General features: G+C 38.8%; 1 protein-coding gene across 1 annotated transcript in view; it reads right to left on the reverse strand.

The window, feature by feature from the left end:
- The window catches only part of RMDN2 (regulator of microtubule dynamics 2), a 69,055-nt gene extending 48,580 nt beyond the window's left edge, over positions 1–20,475 (reverse strand). The window contains exons 1-2 of the mRNA XM_089923267.1: positions 19,305–20,475; positions 12,700–13,167 (exon numbers count right to left, since the gene is read on the reverse strand). Coding sequence (XP_089779393.1) covers positions 12,700–13,151 — 452 coding nt within the window. The 5' untranslated portion in view covers positions 13,152–13,167; positions 19,305–20,475. The remainder of the gene's footprint in view (positions 1–12,699; positions 13,168–19,304) is intronic.
- Positions 20,476–23,141: the final 2,666 nt, after the last annotated feature.

Genomic DNA, 23,141 nt, shown 5'->3' on the forward strand with positions numbered 1-23,141 from the left:
GGGTCCACAGCATGTGGGATCCTCCCGGATCGGGGCACGAACCCGTGTCCCCTGCATCGGCAGGCGGACTCTCAACCACTGCGCCACCAGGGAAGCCCTCACTTAAACACTTTTTACCCCAGGGTTTTACACCCTCTCGTGATATGGAAAAGTTACTGTTACAGACTTTGGTCTGAAGATATATTAAAAAGAAAACAACAACAAAAAAAGAAAAGAAAGCCTAAATAGCAAATGTCACTGCCCCTCAAGTGAAACAAGCTAAATTTACCTTGGCAGTAAAGCATGCCATCTGATTACATGGGTCACTTGCACAGATTATGGAGATCGGCTGTGCCACTGTTTATAACCCCTTGAAACAACTTAAACCCATTTTAAGACAAGATTAACAGAGCTATTAGAAAAGGAATATTGCCTTCTCCTTTTCCAAAACAACTTGGAGAACTGTCTATATAAGAGGTATATGTGTATAGCCACCTATGACATAAAACATACCCTCAAATATATATATTTTAACTTCTCAATATCCTATACACCCTACTACAACCCCCTGTTTTTGTTCCCTTTCTAACAACCTTCTTTGGGAAACCCTTGAACAAATCCCCCTTCTGAGGCTAAAAGCTCTCTAATTCTCACCATACAATCGTCAGTTTGTAATTTGATTTCACCCAACATACAAGCTAATGAATTAATCTGTTCCTGTTTCATGGTTGCTGGCAGAAGACACACGATTTTTGTGTAAGAGACCGAGGACTTTATTACTCACAGCAAATTAAGCAATGTGATCACCAGCTTATTTATGTTGGTTCTCCTTGACCTCAGGACCCACAAGGGCAATGCATAGGGCCCAGACACTCTTACATTCGCAGTGAGCTGCATTTCAAAGAAAGCAACACTGAGCTTAGGGAATCCCCCGCTTTTATAGCAAGCAGTAACCAAATCTGCTGTTGGTCCAGAAGGGGACATTACCTTATTCCTCAAGGCTTCTCACCACAAGCCAGAGAAATGGCCTGGATAAAGAGTGGCTACACAGACCTTACCCCCTTCACAAAAATTAACTCAAATTGGGTCACAGACCTAAATATAAAATGTAAAACTATGAAGCTCCTAGAAGATAACATAGGAGAAAATCTAGATAAATTTGGGTATGGCAATGACTTTTTAAATACAATACCAAAGGCATGATCCATGAAAGAAATAATTGATAAGCTTCTGCTCTGTGAAAGATAATGTCAAGAAAATGAGAAGCTACAGACTGAAAGTATTTGCAAAATACACATCTGAAAAAGGACGGTTATCCAAAATCTACAAAGAACTCTTAAAACTCAACCATAAGAAAATGAACAATCTCATTTAAAAATGAGCCAAAGACCTTAACAGATACCTCACCAAAGAAGATATGCAGATGGAAAATAAGCATATGAAAAGATCCTTCACATCATATGTCATTAGAGAAATGTAAACTAAAACAACGAGATACCACTACACACCTATTAGAATGGTCAAAATCCAGAATACCGACAACACCAAACACTGGGGAGGATGTGGAGCAACAGGAACTCTCGTTCATTGATTTTGGGAATGCAAAATGGTACAGCCACTTTGGAAGACAGTTTGTAGGCTTTTTACATAACTAAACATACTCTTAACCATACAATCCAGCAATCAAGTGCTCTGGTATTTCCCTAAATGAGATGAAAACTCATGTCCACTCAAAAACCTGTACATGGATGGTTACAGCAGCTGTCTTCATCATTGCCATAACTTGGAAGCAACCAAGATGTCCTTCAGTAGGTGAATGGATAAATAAATTGTGGCATATCCAGACAATGGAATATTATTCAGCACTAAAATGAAATGCGCTATTAAGCCATGAAGAGATACGGAGGAAACTTAAATGCACATTACTAAGTAAAAGAAGCCAATACAGGCTACATACTGTATGATTCCAACTGTATGACATTCTAGAAAAGGCAAAACAGTGGAGACAGTATAAAGATCAGAGGTTGCCAGGGGTTTGGGGGGAGAGAGGGATGAATAGGCAGAGCACAGAGGATTTTTAGGGCAGTGAAAATACTCTGTATTATACTGTAATAGTGGATACATGTCATTATACATTTGTCCAAACCCACAGAATGTACAACACTGAGAGTGAACCATAATGTAAACAATGGACTTTGGGTGATTATGATGTATGTACCAATGTATGTTCATCAGCTGTAACACATGTATCACTCTGGCTGGAGCTGTTGATAATGGGGGAGGCTATACATGTGTGAGGGTAGGGATTGTATGGGAAATCTCTGTACCAACCCCTCAATTTTGCTGTGAACTTAAAACTGCTCTAAAAAAGTAAAGTCTTGGTTTTTTTAAAAATTAGGGGAAAAAAAGGGTGGTCAGGGCCTTACATTCTTGATTCTTGGCATACCTAGCAAGATGTGTAAGTGAATAGGAAGCCCAAGGAGGACTGTCTCTCCTTATAGCAATCTATTATTTGCTTCCCTTTCTTGTGAGATTATTGTCTATTGTTCCTAAGTCACATTAAGGTCTGTGAGTACCTCTTCCAAAAGGACATCTTTTGCAACTGAAACAATGGATTATATAATGCTTATAAAGTTTCTATTAAAAACTTCTCTTTCCAAAAGTAGACCAGTTTGTTGTTTAACATTCCCACTAAAGGCCTCTAAAAGAAGCACTTGCCCACTGAGCTACCCCAAAGGAAATGATGAAGTTATGACAATATCTCAATGCTGACAAATACTTCTGCCCAAAGGAGGTAATGAACGAGGTCAGATCACTCCCCTCCTCACCCCACTGAATAAATCTACAATTATCAATTAAAAAAAAGTGTTTAGGTGTGCATGTCTGGGGGGTGGGGAAGAAGGTCCAGATCTGCACAGACGTTTGAAAGGAAAAGAAATTGCATACTAGCATGAGTAATATCTAAAGGTTTTGTAATATTTTTCTGGATAGAGTACTTATCTAAATCTCTAATCCTAAAATCACCCCCTCATTGCTTATTTTTAAGAGAACCTTAATTAGACACAGCCCAGAAGTTAGTAAACTGTCATAACAGTAAGCATTTAAAACAAGCTTCTCCTTCAATCCCTTCCCAATTCTCTTTTTTCTATCAATTCCATGTTCCCAGGTACCTTCTGCATTCATCATGTCCTATGGTTACCTAAACCTCTTCCTTTTTTACCTCAGCCGCTCTATTCCCATCAAGACTAATACCTCATCATTATATTCCTCACTATGCCTCAGGGACATCTTATTTATCTATAACTATAATTGCTAGTAATTAAAATTATAATCCTGTCATGATATCTCAGCTGAAAGTTAGAAAATCTTCTAGAACAAAGCTTCTCAAACTTTAGGGTACATCAGAGTCACCAGGAGAGCATTTAAAAATACAGATTCCTGGGCACAATGCAGAATCCCAGAGATTCGGATTCACTAGGTCTGGGGCTGGTCTTGAGAATCCAAATTTCCATCAAGCTCCCAGACTAGGTGGGATATGGATGCTGCTGGCGCACAGACCACACTTTGAGTAGCTCTGATCTAGATCATCTTGGTAATAAACAAACCCTAAAGTGACAGTTAAAAGGAACCTCACAGCAGCTTCCTACCTGAGCTGGAGTCCAATAAGGACAAGGACAGTGAATGCTATCAGGACTGAATGTCCCTCCTTTCTTGGTGCCTAGATGCTAAGACCCTTTAGGGACCTAGCTTACACTTGAGGAGAAGTAAGAGGGAGGAAGAAGGGGAAACCCTGAATGTGACTTAATCTTTAACACAAAATAACTAGCTCTAAACTAGAATTGACAGAGTTAACTTGAATTGGCACATTCAGATTTTCCCACATCAGCCAGATTTTCCCACATCAGCGATAGTGAGCTACTCTGAATTCAGTTATAAAGTACAGTTACATGTTTAGCTGATCTGAGTGTAGTGAATGTAGATTATTCAATCCATTACATGATATGAATGATAGTTATTTGTATATTTACCAAATATACCTAATTATGCAAAATAACAATAATGTTCATCACTAAATTACCACCAGGTTAATTATTTTCTTTCATTACAATATTAAACTCTAACCACATACGTTCACTGTTTGTAGTTACTCAGATAGCATGATTATCTATGTGATTTGAAAGGTAGAAAAAAATATGGCTTGAAGATCACCAAATAATTTCATAGGTTATTTCTGTAATTTCCTTATCCACTATTAGTTTCTTTTGAAAGAAAGGTTAATAAAATTAACTCACTAGACAGTAATTACTAAATACAGTCTAGTAAAGAAACAGCACATAGTCAAGGGTTTGAACTGATCTAATAACAAACAGGAAATAGTTTTTAAAACAATAGAAGCAAAAAAAATACACATTTTAGGTCAAGAAATAAACACAGATGTGTTCCAGCAACATTAGAAGACTTATTTCCTTATCTATACACTCGACATCCTTAGCCTTTTGCCTCTCTATCACACTCACCCTGCAAATCTCCTAATTTGAATCAATTAAGCCCTCTGACTCCTCCACTTCTATATATGAAAGGTCAAGAACTAGTGAAAAGATGCGCACTACAGTGCAAACTGGTACACAGTCTTGAACCTCAGTTGGAGCAACAGTCTGCAGGGTAATCCTTACCCATGTTCCTAGTTAATGTCCCCTTCCACTCCCCACAATGTCTCTTCAGTACTTTCTTTGGTCATGTGTTCATTCATTTATTAATATAAATATGTAACGATCATCTATGATGTGTCAGGCACTGTGCTAAGCACTGCAGACATCACAGTGAACACATCAGTGCAGGAGTCAAGAATCTCTATCTTCGGGCTTCCCTGGTGGCGCAGTGGTTGGGGGTCCGCCTGCCGATGCAGGGGATGTGGGTTCGTGTCCCGGTCCGGGAAGATCCCACATGCCGCGGAGCGGCTGGGCCCGTGGGCCGTGACCGCTGAGCCTGTGCATCCGGAGCCTGCGCTCTGCGGCGGGAGAGGCCACAGCAGTGAGATGCCCGCGTACCGCAAAAAAAAAAAAAAAAAAAAGAATCTCAATCTCCTTCCTCACATGCCTTAGTATACTTTCCCTTCCATTCTAGAAGATGACCTATGGTCCTTCCCTGAGAAAACTAGGGTGATAAGGAAGGAACTCTTTCAGCTTCTGGTCCTTACACCCACAAAGGTATCTACCCCGTATTTCACAGAATCAAAACCACCATCAACTGCAAGAAAGGAAAAAATGTTGCCAATTAAACTATGACACAGTGATATGATCTATTAATTGGTGGTAAGATACATCTTGACTTAGGAGATGTTAAAATGTGAAAGGTTCATCTTATAATCAGTGACGTACAGTATGTCTGACCCCACACACTCCTCCTTAGGTTAGGTTAGGCCTTCAAGGGCACTCAAATGGAACTGAGGTGACTGTTATGGTACTTCGGTAGCCAGGCACCTTGGGAGGTAAAGTCTGAGTTCTGCAGGCACTTCACACACATATTGGCCTTATCCCCCCTCCCTTTATCTCCTAGGATAATGTTTTTAGAGCACTGACACCTTGCACTTTCTTAACTGGGGATGAGGAAGAAAAGAGGCAGTGTAGCATGGTGTATAGACTCTGCCTTTTACCAAGGAATTACCTAATCTTTCCCAGACTTATCTCTAGAATGAGGATAATAGTATCATCTTCCTTAGAGAGTTATTGTATGGATTAAAGGAGATAACGAATATAAAACATTTAGAACAGGATCTGGAACAAATTTTTGATGGAGTTGACTTTCATTTTCTTCTGTAATATCTGTGCACAGAACTGGGATCTTTTTCTTTCCCTTATATGACACATAGAATTATTGTAATATTTAATGCATTGTATCTATTGGTCCTGGGCATTGAAGAGGACACTTAAAGATCTAAGTTTTATCGTTGGTCCCAAGAATCAGGGGCACCCAGATTCACCTGTGGACTCACTAGTAGGAGGAATGAACATAGTGCGCTTCAAGTTGTGAACAAAGCATAAGAAGCAAGATCACCAGGTGAGGCTTCTATAGACAAATGTCTCCAAATTGGAGGCAAAAGCCAAGAGAATGGAAGTTCAACAGGTGCAGGGACTTGTTTGTTGCCACTGCACCACCTACAAGAGTGTAGCTCATAGTCAGTGGTCAATAAATATTTATTTTAGAAATGATTTTGCAAGCTTGTTCTACCTGTCTTTCTTAATAACCCACTGGTTATTATATATATAAATGTTATGGTAATAGAAGCACTGACCAGGAATAGTGTAATGTAATGTAATAATGTAATGTAGAATATGGCTTAAGCTATGTAACATTTTTTCCTAAGCTAGAACTATCTTACTTGGAGTGGGAGTTTTAGAGATTTTACATTGTCAGTTCCCATTTTTACCAAAATACTATCGTGAGGTTAATAAAATTTCCCTGGAGTCTACAAGTGATACTGTTCTCTTTCTTCAAAATGTTAGCTCAATACCTAAGCTGTACTGCTGCTAACAGGGTCAGGCCACACCTTGTTTCATGGGTTATTTCCTTCATTTCCCCTTTGTCTTCATTTCTGACTTAATTCCTCTCTGGTATTTTTACTCACTCTCTATATTGGCTTCCTCTCTGCAGCCTAAAACTATGCTCAAGGGCCCCCCCCCCCACCCTGCCCTCACCCCAGCTTGAAACAGGAGGGTTTAGCATCTGGCTCTAGGATGCAAGAGTACCCCGCACTTATTGTTTGTTCTTGGCCTTTGGGGCTCTGGTTGAAATAGACTGAGAGTATCCCTCTTTAACATTGTGTCACATTTTGTTAAAACTCTGTTTTACTTGTGAGCCTTTATCTTATGCCCTGCTGTATTTCGAGAGCCTATACAGTACCTACCACAGAGAAGACACTCTCATCAAATGAATAAAAGGGACTTCAACTGTTAGTGCTTCCCTTCCTTTACTATTACTTTTTTAAAATAAATTCATAGAAGAAAAGAGCTAAATGGCAAATAAACTATGAAAAGCTACCCAATCTTACTAATGCTCAGGGAAATGTAAACTGAAATAATGATTACTTACCACATCATCACCATCAGTTTGGCTAAAACTAAAAAGTCTGATAATATAAGAATTTGTATGGAAAAATAAGAATTCTCATACACTGCTTATAGGATTGTAAATTGGTATACTCTGAAGGATGATTAAGTAATAGAAAATAACAGTGTATTTAGTCTATAACTCAGCAATTCCACTTCTAAGTATATACTTTCAAATTATTCCACATGTACATAAGGAATTATGAAGAAAGGTGTTCAATAAAGCATTGTTTATAAAAGCAAAAAAATGGTGACCTAAACATCCATCAATAGGGAACTAAATTTTTTTTTGAATTTTATTTTATTTTTTTATACAGCAGGTTCTTATTAGTTATCTATTTTATACATATTAGTGTATATACGTCAATCCCAATCTCCCAATTCATCCCATCACCACCACCCACCCCCCCCAAGAGGGAACTAAATTAAGTCATATTATTCATACAATGGAATGCAACATAGCAACTGAAAAAAGTGAAATAAGTTTACATATATCAATATGGAAAATTTTCCTTAAAAAGTTGATGCATAAGCAAATTACAAAGTGTTATGTACCCTACAATGCCATTTATGTAAAATTTAAAAACCAAAATCCATTTATTCATTGTGTATGTAAACAAGTGTATGTAAGAGTGCATTAAAACTTTCAAAGGAAGATTGCACGCCAACTTGAAGATAATGACTACCTCTGAAATGAGTACAAGAGGATCTCAATTGTATGTGTAGCATTTCATTAAAAAAAAAATCTGAAACAAAAAAAATTTTTTTGTAATTCTTTACTTTTACAACATGAAGGGATACAGAATCACCATACCCTGAATATCTGAATTTGTCTTTCTCTCAAGGCCTTGAAAAATTGAAGTTCAACGCTAAACCTGACTTGGAGGAAGTAGATAGTGGTAAAAATAAAAAGTGTAAATGAACAAAAAGCAAAGTCTATATTTTGGCTCATGAAAATTAAAGTCTAAGAAGTTTTAAATAAAACCTCAAAAACCTGCATCTGTCTGTGGTCTTGCTTTCATGACCATCTTCTATTATTTATAAAGTAATATCATCTAAGGTACTAGGTATTATGGCTTGTATTGTGCTGGTGCTCTTTGTGGGTAGATTTCTGGGGTTTCTTTTTATTTTCTTTTCAAATAATCAGCAATGTGTCTGTTGATACTATCTGAAGGTTATCATGTGAACTTAATACTAAAATGAAAATACCAAGTCAAGAAAAAAATCAAGAAGGCCCATAAGGTGCTATACAACCTTGCTCACCTAACAGAATTATCTAATTTTCAAACTCATGTATTCTCTTAAAGCCCACATGAAATGGAAGAACAATGAATTTTATTATGGGGTAATACTTTAACCTAAACTGGAATAAGATTTAACTTCTGAAAGAGAGGTTTCTGAAGCTTTATATACCATTGTGATATAAATAACACTTTTAAACCCATGGTTTGATAGAGCAATATAGCTAAAAGGTTGACAGAAGAAAGAAAATTGGGCAGCTTAAAAAAGAAAATGAACCAAAAAGTTTTCAGAAATAGGGAAAAACTTAAATGTAAACTGAAAACATCAATGTGAACTAATGACTTAAAAAATATTTTAGGGCTTCCCTGGTGGCGCAGTGGTTGAGAGTCCGCCTGCCGATGCAGGAGACACGGGTTCGTGCCCCGGTCCGGGAAGATCCCACATGCCGCAGAGCGGCTGGGCCCGTGAGCCATGGCCGCTGAGCCTGCGCGTCCGGAGCCTGTGCTACGCAACGGGAGAGGCCACAACAGTGAGAGGCCCGCGTACCGCAAAAAAAAAAAAAAAAAAAAAAAATATATATATATATATATATTTTTTTTTTTAATGATTTTTCTTTATCCTGTCCCTAAAGGGGCCAAAATAGCCTCTGGTATCATCCTGCCTAAAAACAGTACTACCCTACACTCCCGATTTTGGTATCTAGTACTATTTCTCACAGAAATGAACCAATGCTGCCAGGACGGTAGCTGATTCCAAGTCTTGGAGCAGGGGCCCAAACCAAAATCAGTTGAAACAATATTACCAAGAAGCAAAGATGCCTTCCAAGATGTTCACGCTAGTTCTAAGAAGGGAAAAGAACCCTGGCAGGCCCACTGATGAGCCTGCCAGGGTCATGAGATTTTGAGCCTTTAGTCATCATCACCTCCACAACTAATTAAATGAAATTAGCTGAGACGAAATAAGGCATAAATCCATAAGTCCACGATGATACAAAGAGAGGCATGCAGAAGATTCTAATAATGTTTACAGAAAATGCATTCTACTGATCTACCCACTCAAGTTTTAATCAACAACGAAGAATATAATTAGATGTTTTTCTTTTCGTGTGTAAAACTAATAATATCAGCCAATTGTGATTGACATCTATTTTACTAAAAGAAGTCAAAATCTCTAGGTGCCTCTTGCAAAGCATAAAATTTACATATGGAACATGTAATTGTCATTTGTTGTTTTAATTCTGCTATCAAGGATACTATGTATCAAGGCTACAACCCATCTTAAATGTGGTAATGGGATTATGACTGTATCTCACCATGACAAGTTGTTTCTGTCCCAAGCAGGTTATAAGAGGACATGCAATCTAAAATTGAAACAAATATATTTTATAAAACCTTACTTTCAAAAAAAAATGTTTACTTATTTAAAAAGTTTGTTTCTAGGTGTTTATTTAGAAAGATGTGTTAGATCTTTCTGTATCTTATTCCTTTCAAAACAGAAAAAGAAACAAATTGTTTTCATTTCTTTGCTTTTGTTTATTTTTCTAAAGTAGAGCTAAGGGGGAAACAGTTTCTCTCCCTCTATTTATTTTTAAATTTTTATCTTATTCTGGATTATAGTTGATTAACAATGTTGTGTTAGTTTCAGGTGTACAGCAGAGTGATTCAGTTATACATATACATGTATCTATTCTTTTTCAAATTCTTTTCCCATTTAGGCTATTACAGAGTATTGAGCAGAGTTCCCTGTGCTATACAGTAGGCCCTTGTTGGTTACCTATTTTAAATATAGCAGTGTGTACATGTCAGTCCCAAACTCCCAATCCATCCCTCCCCCCACCCTTCCCCCCGGTAACCATAAATTTGTTCTCTAAGTCTGTGAGTCTGTTTCTGTTTTGTAAATAAGTTCACTCATATCATTATTTTTTAGATTCCACATGTAACCGATATCATATGGTATTTGTCTTTCTCTTTCTGACTTACTTTGCTTAGTATGATAATCTCCAGGTCCATCCATGTTACTGCAAATGGTATCATTCTTTTTAATGGCTGAGCAATATTCCATTGTATATATGTACCACATCTTCTTTTTCCATTCAACTCTCCCTCTGCTTTCAATGCCATTCATTGTCCATTATTGTCTAGTCCATTATTAGGGCTCTAGTACATCTACTCTCGTACTCTTGCTAACAAAGGCACCCAGGATCAAGCAAGAGAAGGGGATGTCTTACTTGACATCAACCTTAAAGTTTTGATATGTCTAGTTGTTTTTAGCAGTATGTGACTACTATTCATAGATTTCACAAATCCCTCTTGAACCCACATAAAAAAATTTATGTCTACACCATTACTTGAAATTAATTAAGTCCCATAATTATCTTCTTTTCATTTGTCCTAAACTTATCCTAATCTTATCAAAGGTTGCCTGTCTTTCTAGAATACTAGAATTTCTTGAGCAAGCCTGTGCTCAGCTTAACCAGGGTCTTTTAAGATTAAGGGCCATTGATCCTTTTGGCCTAAGGTCCTTCATCAGGGCTGCCATCTCTTCCCTCAGTCTAGCAGATCTTCTCTGGCTGGTCTTTAGTTCCACTATGTCCCTTCTAAGATGTGATTGCCAAAACTGCACAGAGGACTCCTGGTGAGGAAACACCACAGATCTACATAACGTAAGATAACCATCGGTTTGTCTTCAGTAACTCTCAATGATGCGCAATGTTATGGTTGGATTTTTATCATTATCAGAGTCCTAAGCTGCTATACCCATAATAATTAACAAGTGTCTTTTCTGAGTTACAGTTCTAAATTATTTAGAACTATTTTAGATTCCTTTTAAACATTTCATTGCCCGGACTTCCCTGGTGGTGCAGTGGTTAAGAATCTGCCTGCCAATGCATGGGTTGGCATGGGTTCGAGCCCTGGTCCAGGAAGATTCCACATGCCATGGAGCAACTAAGCCCATGCGCCACGACTACTGAGCCTATGCTCTAGAGTCTGTGAGCCACAACTATTGAGCCCGCGTGCCACAACTACTGAAGCCCATGCACCTAGAGCCCATGCTCCACAAGAGAAGCCACCGCAATAAGAAGCCCACGCACCGCAACGAAGAGCAGCCCCCGCTCACCACAACTAGAGAAAGCCTGCGTCCAGCAACGAAGACCAAACGCAGCCAAAAATAAATAAATAAAAATTAAAACAAACAAACAAAAACCATTTCATTGCCTATTTTAAAACCAGTCTACAACTTTTCCTGTTGTTCAGGAACACAAATTTTTAAGACCTTCTTGTTATCTAGATCTAGCATTTGTGGCTCTTCTCTCTCTGAAAGATTTTTCATAAGTTATTTCTCCAGTTCTATATAAAGATGCTAAGTAATTCCAGTCCTAGCATTGATCTCAAAGACCTCATCAACCATTTACATCACCCTTACATTTACATCAACCATTTACATCACCCTTAAATCCCTACACTTTGTTTCCTCTTTCCAGATCCCCTCTCCTTCTTCTGATTCTATAGTTATTTAGCAGATCACTCATTAATTCAAGAAATAGTTACTGGCATCTACTCAGTAGGAGGCAAAATAATAGGTGTTAGGAATACGATGACGCAAACATAGGGTCCCTGCCTTAAAGAATTTCAGGCTATGCTACATTCGCTGGTGCATCTTTATTTACTTGCCTATTTTACTCCTTAGAAACACTAGTCAGGCACAATTCCTTTTTTCATAAATCATTTGTTTTTCCCCTAAAGAACATTATTTATGTTCTTGATTGTAGAATTCAATGAATTACCCATGCAAGGATGAAACTGAGTCACTTGTACATTCTCAAATCTTTTTAGGTCTGCACTGCCCAATTCAGTAGCCATTAGTCCCATGTGGCTAATTTTAAATTAGTTACAATGAAATGAGATTAAAAATTCAGTTCCTCAGTTTCACTAGCTACATTTCAAGTGCTTAATAGCCACATGTGGCTACTGGCTACCATATTGGGCAGCACAGATTTGGACCATTTCCATCATCACAGAAAGTTTTATTAGACAGTACTTTTTGGACAGTCCTTATGCAAGGGGTCACACAGTGGCCACATATAAAAACAGGTTACACATTTTGGCAAACAATCACTGTCTTCCTCAATACTCATGTGATGCCACCTAGCACTAGAGTAAGTTACATTCTTTTTGTCATTGAGGTCTAAACTAAAATACTGACCTCTATGGAATAGGGTTTTAATTGTAACATAAGACAAAATAATCACTCCTTTTTATGCCTTCTTAGTAACAGAATATATGACTGGGAATGTATAATGAAAGTACCTAAGTAATAGCAATAATGCAATAAATAATCAATTCAACATGGGAAACATCTTAAAGAATCTTACCCTCCTTCACTTTCCGCTTCCTCTGAACTATTACTTGTTGCTGAACTTTGAACTGTGACAAGCCTTCTTTTTCTAGCTCTGTGCTGAGGACTTATCTTGTGAACAGTTATCTTCCCTCCAAGTTCGCCTTGGATATATTCCTCCAGCTTTGGAATGGCTTCTTTAAGAACTCTGATTTCCTCTTTGAGTTCTTCCATATTTGTCAGTAATTCATTTATCTTCTCCAATATCTGAAGTTGCCTTCCTTGAAAGATCGCTGTTGTTCCTTGGCCATTAGGCATTTCATCTTGCAAAGGCATCAAATCAAGTGAATTACCCAGAGAAAGAAATTTAGGTAAATCCATTGCTGTCCTTGGTTTACGAACCTTGTGGTACCACAGAAGCAGCAAGCTGATTCCAGTAGTTCCCACCATGATGCCAAGTATCATTTCTTTGTTTGTGGAACGAGGCATTTCCTGGTTTTTGTTTCTAAAATTAAAAGTATAAATGTAAATGAACATTGTTTCTGTCTTTCCCAAGACAAAAATATTAGGGCTTTTTCAATCAACAAAAACCAAGTCTACCTCATCACAAAAAAATTTAATAACACTTGATAAATCACAAACTAAAATAAACTATGAGTAATTGCCTCTATAATGTATGTGGCTGAATAGAAATACTAACTGTATGGATATTACTGACAACCAGTGTAAAGTATCAACTGTAATTCAGAATTTGTATTCTACTTCTGATCTGAAATTTACTCTTTACCATATATTTTTAAAGGGTATGATAGAGGTAAAAGCATCATTATAAATTTCTGAAAAAACTATTTAAGAATTCAAATTATGCTTAACTGTGTCTGAACCTTTTATTTGTATAAAATTAACTAGTGTGCTAATGTCTGGGTTTTATCTAATCTTTAAGGAAAGTCCAAGAAAAAGCTCTTCCTTGGCATCTAGTTAACATTCTGTACTCCAATTTAGAGTGATAAACATTTTAAAATGGGCTTTGAGATATAAAATATACAAAGAGTTGTGGCATGTTTGTAACCACCTCATCTCTTTTATTCAACATGGAAAGCAGAGATGCTAATGTATGTGCAGGCTTTACCTCCTTTCTTCTGACCTGGAATTCTTCTGCTTCTTACATTTCTATTTCTGTCTGAGGTCTTAATGTTTTTATTTTCTTTCAAGTGTTCACTTATTTTTAAAGTAATAAAAAAGTAATTTCTTTGACTCCTTTCTCCTTCTGAACTTTCACCATTTTGCATCAAAGACCCAAGCTTTGGGCTACACAGGCCTAAGCTTCCATATAAACTTATAAACTTCCATATAAACATAAACTTGTTGCATATAAACTTAGCTACTTTGACAAAATGCACCATAATCTTTCTTTACTTCATCCACTCTTCACTAGTTTTATTGCTTATCACTGTTCTTAAAGAAGGCCACTAAAGGAAAACAATAATATAAATCCCCCTTTCCTTCTGAGACTTTAAAATGGCAATGAGTATATAAATACAAGGATAAACTTTTGTAATGAGAGTAAAATATAATAAGGCTTTTATACAGACTTTGAAGTTTCCAAAATTGTTTTCCCATCAATTTCCCCTATTTTATAAACAGGTAAACACCTGTATTAAATTTTGTTTGCAACTTGGGAGAAATGATACAAATAATGGTAAACTGTCTGTTACGAAATTAAATTTGCAAATATTTCGGTTTGTTTTTCCTGACACTTTCTCAAGGAGCAAGTTATTATAGCACTGCCACCCTTAATCCCTGATAAAAGGGAAACAAAGAGGAAAGTACTATGATCTCCCCAGGTTTCCAGTTGGAGGCAATTTCTGGACTATGGCACAGGGAAGGGAAAACCAAACAGAGCCTGGTAATCTCACTGAGTTGAAAAGAGATCAGAGCTCAGAGAAACTGAAGCACCCAGAATTTGTGCCCACTTAGTACTGAAGATGAGGGAGTTATGCAGAGAAAGAGTTCCAGAAATACGCATAGGGCTATTCTTGAGTCTTTTTTTTTTTAATTTTTAAAAATTTTTATTTGTTTATTTCGGCTGCACCAGGTCTTAGTTGCAGCACGTGGGATCTTGGTTGTGGCATGCAGGATCTTTAGTTGTGGCATGTAGGATCATTAGTTGCGGCATGTAGTGTCCTTTTAGTTGCAGCCTATGGAATCTTTAGTTGTGACATGCAAACTCTTAGTTGTGGCATGCATGTGGGATCTAGTTCCCTGACCAGGGATTGAACCTGGGTCCCCTGCATTGGGAATGCGGAGTCTTAGCCACTGGACCACCAGGGAAGTCCCCCTCCTTGCACCTTTAATTGAATACCAATCTGCACATGCATAGAGTGAAACCCCACTGAGCCAGGCAAAAAACAATTTCAAGGGAAAGAACAATTACCAGGAAGCTGTACGCTGAACTATTCCTAAAGATTACACAGAACTGTAAGTGTTCAAGTGTTTACCATCCAGAGTGTAGAGTGTGTATGAGTTACTTGAGACTTTCAGTAGAGGCTTCAGAAGGGTAATGGCTTGCTAATGCAGCTAAACTAACACTAGAGTTAAGGCTATTTAGACCTGCTCTAAAATAGATTAAAAATGAGCCTTCAGGGCTTCCCTGGTGGCGCAGTGGTTGAGAGTCCGCCTGCCGATGCAGGGGACACAGGTTCGTGCCCCGGTCCGGGAAGATCCCACATGCCGAGGAGCGGCTGGGCTCGTGAGCCATGGCCACGGAGCCTGCGCGTCCGGAGCCTGTGCTCCGCAACGGGAGAGGCCACAACAGTGAGAGGCCTGCGTACCGCAAAAAAAAAAAAAAAAAGAGGCTTCAAAGGATCAAACTGATTCACAAGTAATTTAACTGCCTTCAGTAGAAAGTCCAACACTCTTTACAGGAATAGAAAAAATCCAGAACTCAACAACATAAAATCACAATGTTGACCATCTAATCAAAAATTACTAGACATGTAAAAATGCAGGAAAATGACAGAGGTGATATAATTAGCAGATAAGGGTTTTAAAACAACTATTACAGATATTACGTTCATTATTTAATATAAATATTAAAAATATGCTAAAGGAAAACATAAACATGACGAGGAAAGTTATAGAAGGCATTAAGCAGAACCATATAGAACCTCTAAAGATAAAAAATAAAATAACTGAAATAAAATTTTACTAAATGAGATTAACAGCAGAGAAACACTACAGGAAAAAAAACATATCAGCAAACCCAAAGACATAACAATAGAAACCATCTGCTATAGAGTAAATATTTGTGTCCCTCCAAATTCATATGTTGAAATCCTAATCCCCAAGGTGATAGTATTGGATGGAGTCCCTTTAGGAGGCAGAGCCCTCATAAATAGGATTAGGGCCCTTATAAAGAGACCCCAGAGAGATCCCTTGTTTCTTCCACGACATAAAGTTACAGCAAGAAGGTGCCAGCTATGAACCAGGAAGCAGGCCCCCACAAAACAGTGAATCTGCCAGTGCCTTGATCTTGGATTTCTTAGCCTCCAGAATGATGAGAAATAAATTTCTGTTTTATATAAGCCACCCAGTCTACAGGATTTTGTTATAGCAGTCCAAATGGACTAAGACAGCATCCAAAATGAAGCACACAGATTTTAAAAAAAGACTAAAAAACAAACAAACAGAAAACCAAGTAGAGCCTATAGGGTAATATCAAGCAGTCTAAAACATATATAATTAAAGGGAAGAAAAGGAGGGGTAACAAAAAAATTTGAAGGAAAAATGGCCAAAAAAATTCCAAGTTGGACAAAATCTATAAACCCAGAGATCCAAGAAGGTCAACATAATCCAAGAAGAATAAATTAAGAAAACCAAACCATGGCAAAACATTATTAAAATGCTGAAAACCAGTGATAAAGAAATGTGAAAAGCAGCCAGTGATGGGGAAAAAAAGACATATTATGTACAGAGAAAAAAAGATAAGATTACAGCAGACACTGTCTCCAAGGCATCACCTCAGAAACTATTCAAGCAAGAAAACAACAGAGTGACCTCTTTAAAGTGTCGAAAGAAACTGTCAACTTGCATTTCTACACCCAGTAAAATACTTTTCAAAAATGAGGGTAAAATAATGAATTTTTTAAACAAAGAAAAGTTGAGAGAATCCATTACCAGCAGCCCTTCACTACAAGAAATGCTAACAGAGGTTCTTCAGGCAGAAGGAAAATAATAACACATAGAAACTTGGATCTATACAAAGGATGAAGAGCACCAGTAGTGGCAAGCATGTGGCAAAATATAAGTCATTTTTCTCATTTTAAGATTTATTCATAAAATATTTGCTTATTACAGCAAAAATGACAATAACATATCATGAGGGTTTTATCATATGTAGAAGTAAGAAAGTAGGACAACAATAGCCCAAAGGCTGGGAAGGGAAAGAGAACATACTGTTGTAAGGGTCCTAAGTTTATAAAGCAGTGTTATAATAAAGAGCCACAGTTGTCACAGCAAAGGAAACCATAAAAAAGACGAAAAGACAACCTCCAGAATGGGAGAAAATATTTGCAAACGAAGCCACTGACAAAGGATTAAGCTCCAAAATATACAAACAGCTCATACAGCTCAATATTAAAAAAACAAAACCCAATCCAAAAATGGGCAGAAGACCTAAGCAGACCTTTCTCCAAAGAAGACATACAGATGGCCAACAGGCACATGAAAAGCTGCTCAATCTATCTTCTATGATTTCAATGCAAATCGAAACCACAATGAGGTATCACCTCACACCGGTCAGAATGGTCATCATTAAAAAATCTACAAAAAATAAATGCTGGAGAGGGTATGGAGAAAAGGCAACCCTCCTACACTGTTGGTGGGAATGTAAATTGATACAGCCACTATGGAGAACAGTACGGAGGTTCCTTAAATAGCTAAAAATAGAGCTACCATATTGAAATATGACTTCAGAACTGAGAAAATCAACTGGGAAAAAAACTAAAATCAATGGAGCAGGTATTTGTTTTAAATAATCACAATTAGAGAATAATAGTTCAAGCTATGTTTGAGTTTTATATCAGTATAAAATGAATGTGCTTCTAAGCCAATAATTTGCAAAATGCCACTCATTAAAAATCAGAACACCTGCTTGCCTGCAGTATAATTTCAAAGGTTATATTACATCATTTACATAACTTTAATACATTTAATTATCACATTAGTAGTAGACACTTGCACTTTAGTATAAAAACACAGTAATTTAAAAATATATTGACTAGGGAATTCCCTAGTGGTCCAGTAGTTAGGACTCAGTGCTTTCACTGTTGGGGCCCAGGTCAATCCCTGGTCAGGGAAGTAAGATCCCATGGCATAAAGAAAGAAAGAAAGAAAGAAGGAGAGAGAGAGGGAGGGAGAGAGAGAAGGAAGGAAGGAAGAAAGAAAGATTGATTCTTGGTTTAAAAAAAAAAAAAAATATATATATATATAGACTAGATAATCAGATACTAAGTATTATTCCTGTCACATTTCAATTTGTAAGGTGCTAATAATAATGTAAAATAATAGACATTATTTAATTATAAATTATTGGCATCTAAAATTAATGGGTAATACATAATTAAAGGTTGTTTGCAGAGATGAGAATTAAGAATTTTGCTGAAATAGTAAATCATCAAAATGTTGACTCTACTGAAATTTCTGCATTAAAATTCCTTTGTAGAACCCGTCATAAAACATTAACTTCAGAAAACATTTAATTTTCATGTTCTAGTTTTAATTAAAATTAATGTTTAGAAATGGAAATTATGCTTTACCAAGTTACTTACAATGCTTTCAGCAATATTTAGCATATATATTCACTTAATTCATCATCAGACTCGTAGGAGGAAATACATAAAATATAGAACTCTGATAAACTCGGAAGATGGATGAAAATTTTTGCAAGGGTAAAGGCACAATATGGGCTATAAACGACCCTGAGTTTTAAGTTTCCCAAGGGAATTGCTCTGAGACCTTGAATTAGCGATTAGATTCTCCACAGCGACCTGGATAACTTGATACTTTCTAAGTGAATTCTAATACTCATATTTCTTTCGGTTTTCATTTTTTTTCCTATTTTATAATTTCTTTTTCATTTAGGGCTCCCTGATGTTTGGCTTATTTGCAAATGTTTGTCCCACTGAAAATCTAGCCTTCATTTTGTGTAAAATAGGTGGAGAATCTGATTAAAACAAAGCAAAACAAAACAAAAACGTTTGCTTAAGTTTCAAAGGTAAGAAAGACCCAGGGAGCCCAGGTGAGAAGCGAGCAAGTGTCTCCTGCAGAAACTCATCGGCGTTTGCAGGGACCCGACAGGCCGAGGCAGTACCCTGCCCGCTCCTCACGCACCCCACGCCGGGCGCCCGCGCGTAAATACTGGCGACCTCCGGGGTTGAAACTTCCCAGGCACCGGCTGGGCGAGGGTTGCGCCAGGGTTAACTGCTGCAAGCCCGCTCTACCGCCCTGAGGAGGATGCCCCCCAGGCTTGCGGACGCCTAGAGGACGCCCGCACGACCCGGAAGTGCGGTGGCCGCCGCCGGAAGTGCCGCCTCGATCCTCGGCCGCATCCCACCCCGGACAGCCGAGATGCCCACTGCCCACCTGTGCAGCGCGAGTTCTCGCCGCGCTGGCCTCTCTGCTGTCGGACACCGGTGACCTGCCGACGGGGTGGCTGGGAGCGAAGCGGCGGGCGGACAGTAGTCCCGGAGCCAGTGGGTCCAGAGGTCCGGCGCCGCGGCCGCCTCGTCCTGACCCAAATAGCCGAGGCGCCGGGGGAGGAGCCCGCGCCGCTCGCCCCGCGGTTCCCGCCTCTTCTCGCCGGGCGGTGAACTCACCGGGGCGGGCTCCCCGAGCACCTTTTACAAACGGAGACAAGTGCGTTCCGCCGGGCGCCTCGGCCCGCACCGGACTTTGCTGCCCGGGTGCCGACTCCTTCAGAGCTCCTCTCCCCGCCTCGACCACCGCGCCCTGGCTCAGGGCCAGCGCGCCCGGCCCGGCGGGAGGCTCGGCGCGCGCTTCCTGCCTCCAGCGCGCTTTCTCCCATCACTGCCGCTCCCGAAACCCACCCTCCCTTCGGTTGTTTCCCGCCCCAAACCCACCCCCCTGCCCTAGTTTCACCCTTCTTCTGTGCCCCTTTCTATACACAACCTTGAACCCTCCGTACGACAGAGTCAAACGTGTACGTCTTGCATCACTTACTAATCAAGTTATCCTAAGTTCACTTTAACTCACTTTCTCTTTTAGTGAGCTAAATCCCCAGCCTCTCCGTCCTCCCCTCAACCCCACCACCATTCAGAGTTGCCTTTAGGCGAAAACCACTATCTTCTCAGATGCCCGACATTCGAGATTTTACCCACCTTCGCTTTCTGTGGTTTGTATAATGAAAATAAAATGCTGCCAAATGAACTCTTAAAAACTGCACATTCACTCCCTTCTGTATTGTCCTCACTTTGAGCTTTAAATTTAGGCTTGCAGTAAACAGTCTTGAGTATTAAATTCCCTACCAATGTGCTGAATGGAATTAAAAACGGATGCATTCCTATTTATCAAAAAACAAAACAAGCAAAAGAACTCCTCTAAAGAATCAGAAGGCTAATTTCACAATCCATACAGAACTATTTACTAATGGAGATTCTACAGGATCTTGAAGACCATAAAACGTTTTCTGAGCTTTAAGCAAGCTGCATTGAAGAATAAGTAAGTCTAGCCACATCATTTTATTAAAACTAAGTTATATTTTGGAAGGCAGCAGACTAATACTTAGCCTCTAAGATTTGAAACTATAAAGCACTCCTAAGAACCACTTTCATTCACACTTTGTTATGGTTTACAAAGATATTACAATATAATGCTAATGTTTGCTTTATTTAAAAAATACAACATAATATAAACCTGTCTAGCAGGGTGATCTCTTTTAATGAGATTTCTTTCCAAAAGAAACTTTACTGTCTCTTCAATAACACTTAAAAGAAGCTTGAAGCACCTTGAGATTTAAGCTTGTCCAGAAGGAGTCCACTGAGTTGTTCACGGCTGCATCCTCAGCACACAGCACAGAAGAGGTCTGCAATAAAAACGTGGAGTGTGGGCTGAGAACAGGGCTTTACCAACCCTCTGCTCCAAAAGAAAGATGTCAGCTGGTACAGACGTGTTCTTCAAGTTCAGGGAGTGGGGTAAAATAGCTGGACTCTTTCTGTATGCCTATGTAACTAACACCTGTTCCCCTTGATTCTGTTTCTTGATCAGTAAAAATTATCTGTGAGGTAGAAACTCACAGAGCGGTGGCCATTGATCTTTGGTAAAGTTAAAACTAAAAAGTAAAGAGACGAGCTATATTCGCCAGGCGCTGTTGTAGGGATGACATAAAAAGGAAGGAATTATTCTACCTATCTCTACTAGGAATGTGGTCTCAAAGGAATGTCTGAAGGGGAAAAAAAAATCACTAGGAATCTCAGAGATGCTGTTTTTCATGGACTGAATGTTTGTGTTCCTCCAAAATTCATTCTATTTAAGCCCTAATCCCCAACGTAATGGTATTTGGAGGTGAGACCTTTGGGAAATAATTAGGTTACGAGGCTGGAGCCCTCTAGAATGGGATGAATGCCCTTATAAGAAGAGACTAGAGCTCTTTCTTTTTCTACCATGAGAGGATACAATGAGAAGCCATCTGTCTGCAACCCAGAAGAGGACCCTCACCAGAATCCAACCCTTCTGGCACTGTGATCTCTGATTTCCTGCCTCCAGAACCATGAGAAATAAATGTTTGCTATTTAAGACAGCCATTCTATGGTAATTTTTTATAGCAGCCCTAACGAAGACACTTGTATTCATCACAACTAGCACAGCATTACAGTCAGCTGACACCTCTGGTGTACAGGCACTTCACAATTTGTCCCCACCTACTTTTCCAGCTTTTCTCTACCATTTTCACCAGACATCAATCCTTCACTTCACCTATAGGCAAACTACCTTATTTTCTTTCCATAAATCACACGTTTCCCCAGTCTCTGTGTTTAGACTGCTCTCTGTGTCTGGAATACCCTACTCTTTGCCACGTGTCAAAAAACAATTCATCCAGTTTAATCTGCATCCCTTGAGCAGCTACTCTACACATTCTCCTTCTCTCCCAAAGAAGAATTCCTCCAGGCCCCGCCAAAACTCTGCAGAAGGATAAGGAGTTTCCATGAGTAGAAACCCCCTCCCTGCTGGTTTTCTGCACCCCGCTCTCATGTACACTATTATTACCGCTTGGTCAGTGACTGTTGTGCCCTTGAGCTGAACATCTTGAAGGCAAGGATGTATTTATCTTTGTATCCCCAGTGACTGGCACAGTGCACATACTCTATATAATAAATAGTTGAAAAAAATTCTTTGAAAGTATATGTACACTCAAGAGGGAAGCATTAAGAAATCTGCCGTCTTTTATATGGTAGGAACATGAGAAGTGTATGTCAAGTGTATGTTGGAGAGGGGGGTTTGTTTCATTTTTATTTCTTGGCTTTTATCTAAGTGGTTTATATCCAGGAAGAAATTGAATGACAAAGCTGGTGGAGGAAGGAGCCATCCAAGCATAACTGAAGCTCCGAATTGCCCAAATTAGGTCTGTAAATTGGAGGGAGAACCAACAGCCACAGCAAAAAGACTGATTAACTCTTATACTCAGTTCCTGCTTCATTCTTTATATGAATTATCTTATTCCATCTTCCCAGCAGTCTACTGAGGTAAATTACATTACAGGTGAGAGTTTGCTGCCTATGATGGAACATTGGAAGGGGACTCTTCATAGCACCTTTTGTAAGTACATCATAGCACTTCTCATAGTGTTCTGTCTGCATCTCCTACTTCAGTTACTTGGGGTTCAGCCTTCTCTGCTCCCTCTATGGGAACTGAACCTCCAGACAGAGCACTTATCCCATGGAGGGCTTCCTTGTAGGGGTCTGCCATTATCTCTAAACCACAGGGTATAAAATTATGATGGTGGGTCTATCACGTTCACTGTAGGCTAGGAATAGAGTTTGGGGAAAAATAATCCTGTGTCTAATATTAACAGTTTTGGGCTTATTTTAATTTTAGGGGATCCTTAGAACACAAGAAGATTATTCCCAAAATTTCTGAAAAGATACCTATGACTAAATTGGACCTTCCAAGGGAAAAATGCCTTTTTTGAGAAAGGTATGAGGATAAGTTTATTAACTATTTCCACAAGACTAAGCAATTAGTGTAATAAATTATTAATCACATAAATACAATAAAATAATTGACCCAATATTCCTGTACTGAACGAATCTTTTTTTTTTTGTTTGTTTGTTTTTTTGTTTTTTGTTTTTTTTGCGGTATGCGGGCCTCTCACTGTTGTGGCCTCTCCCGTTGCGGAGCACAGGCTCCGGACGCGCAGGCTGAGCGGCCATGGCTCACGGGCCCAGCTGCTCCGCGGCATGTGGG

This window comes from Delphinapterus leucas, chromosome 13 (genome assembly GCF_059928025.1).
Source record: "Delphinapterus leucas isolate spDelLeu-1000000601 "Yukka" chromosome 13, BTC_Dleu_Yukka2, whole genome shotgun sequence".
Taxonomy (NCBI): Eukaryota; Metazoa; Chordata; class Mammalia; order Artiodactyla; family Monodontidae; genus Delphinapterus; species Delphinapterus leucas.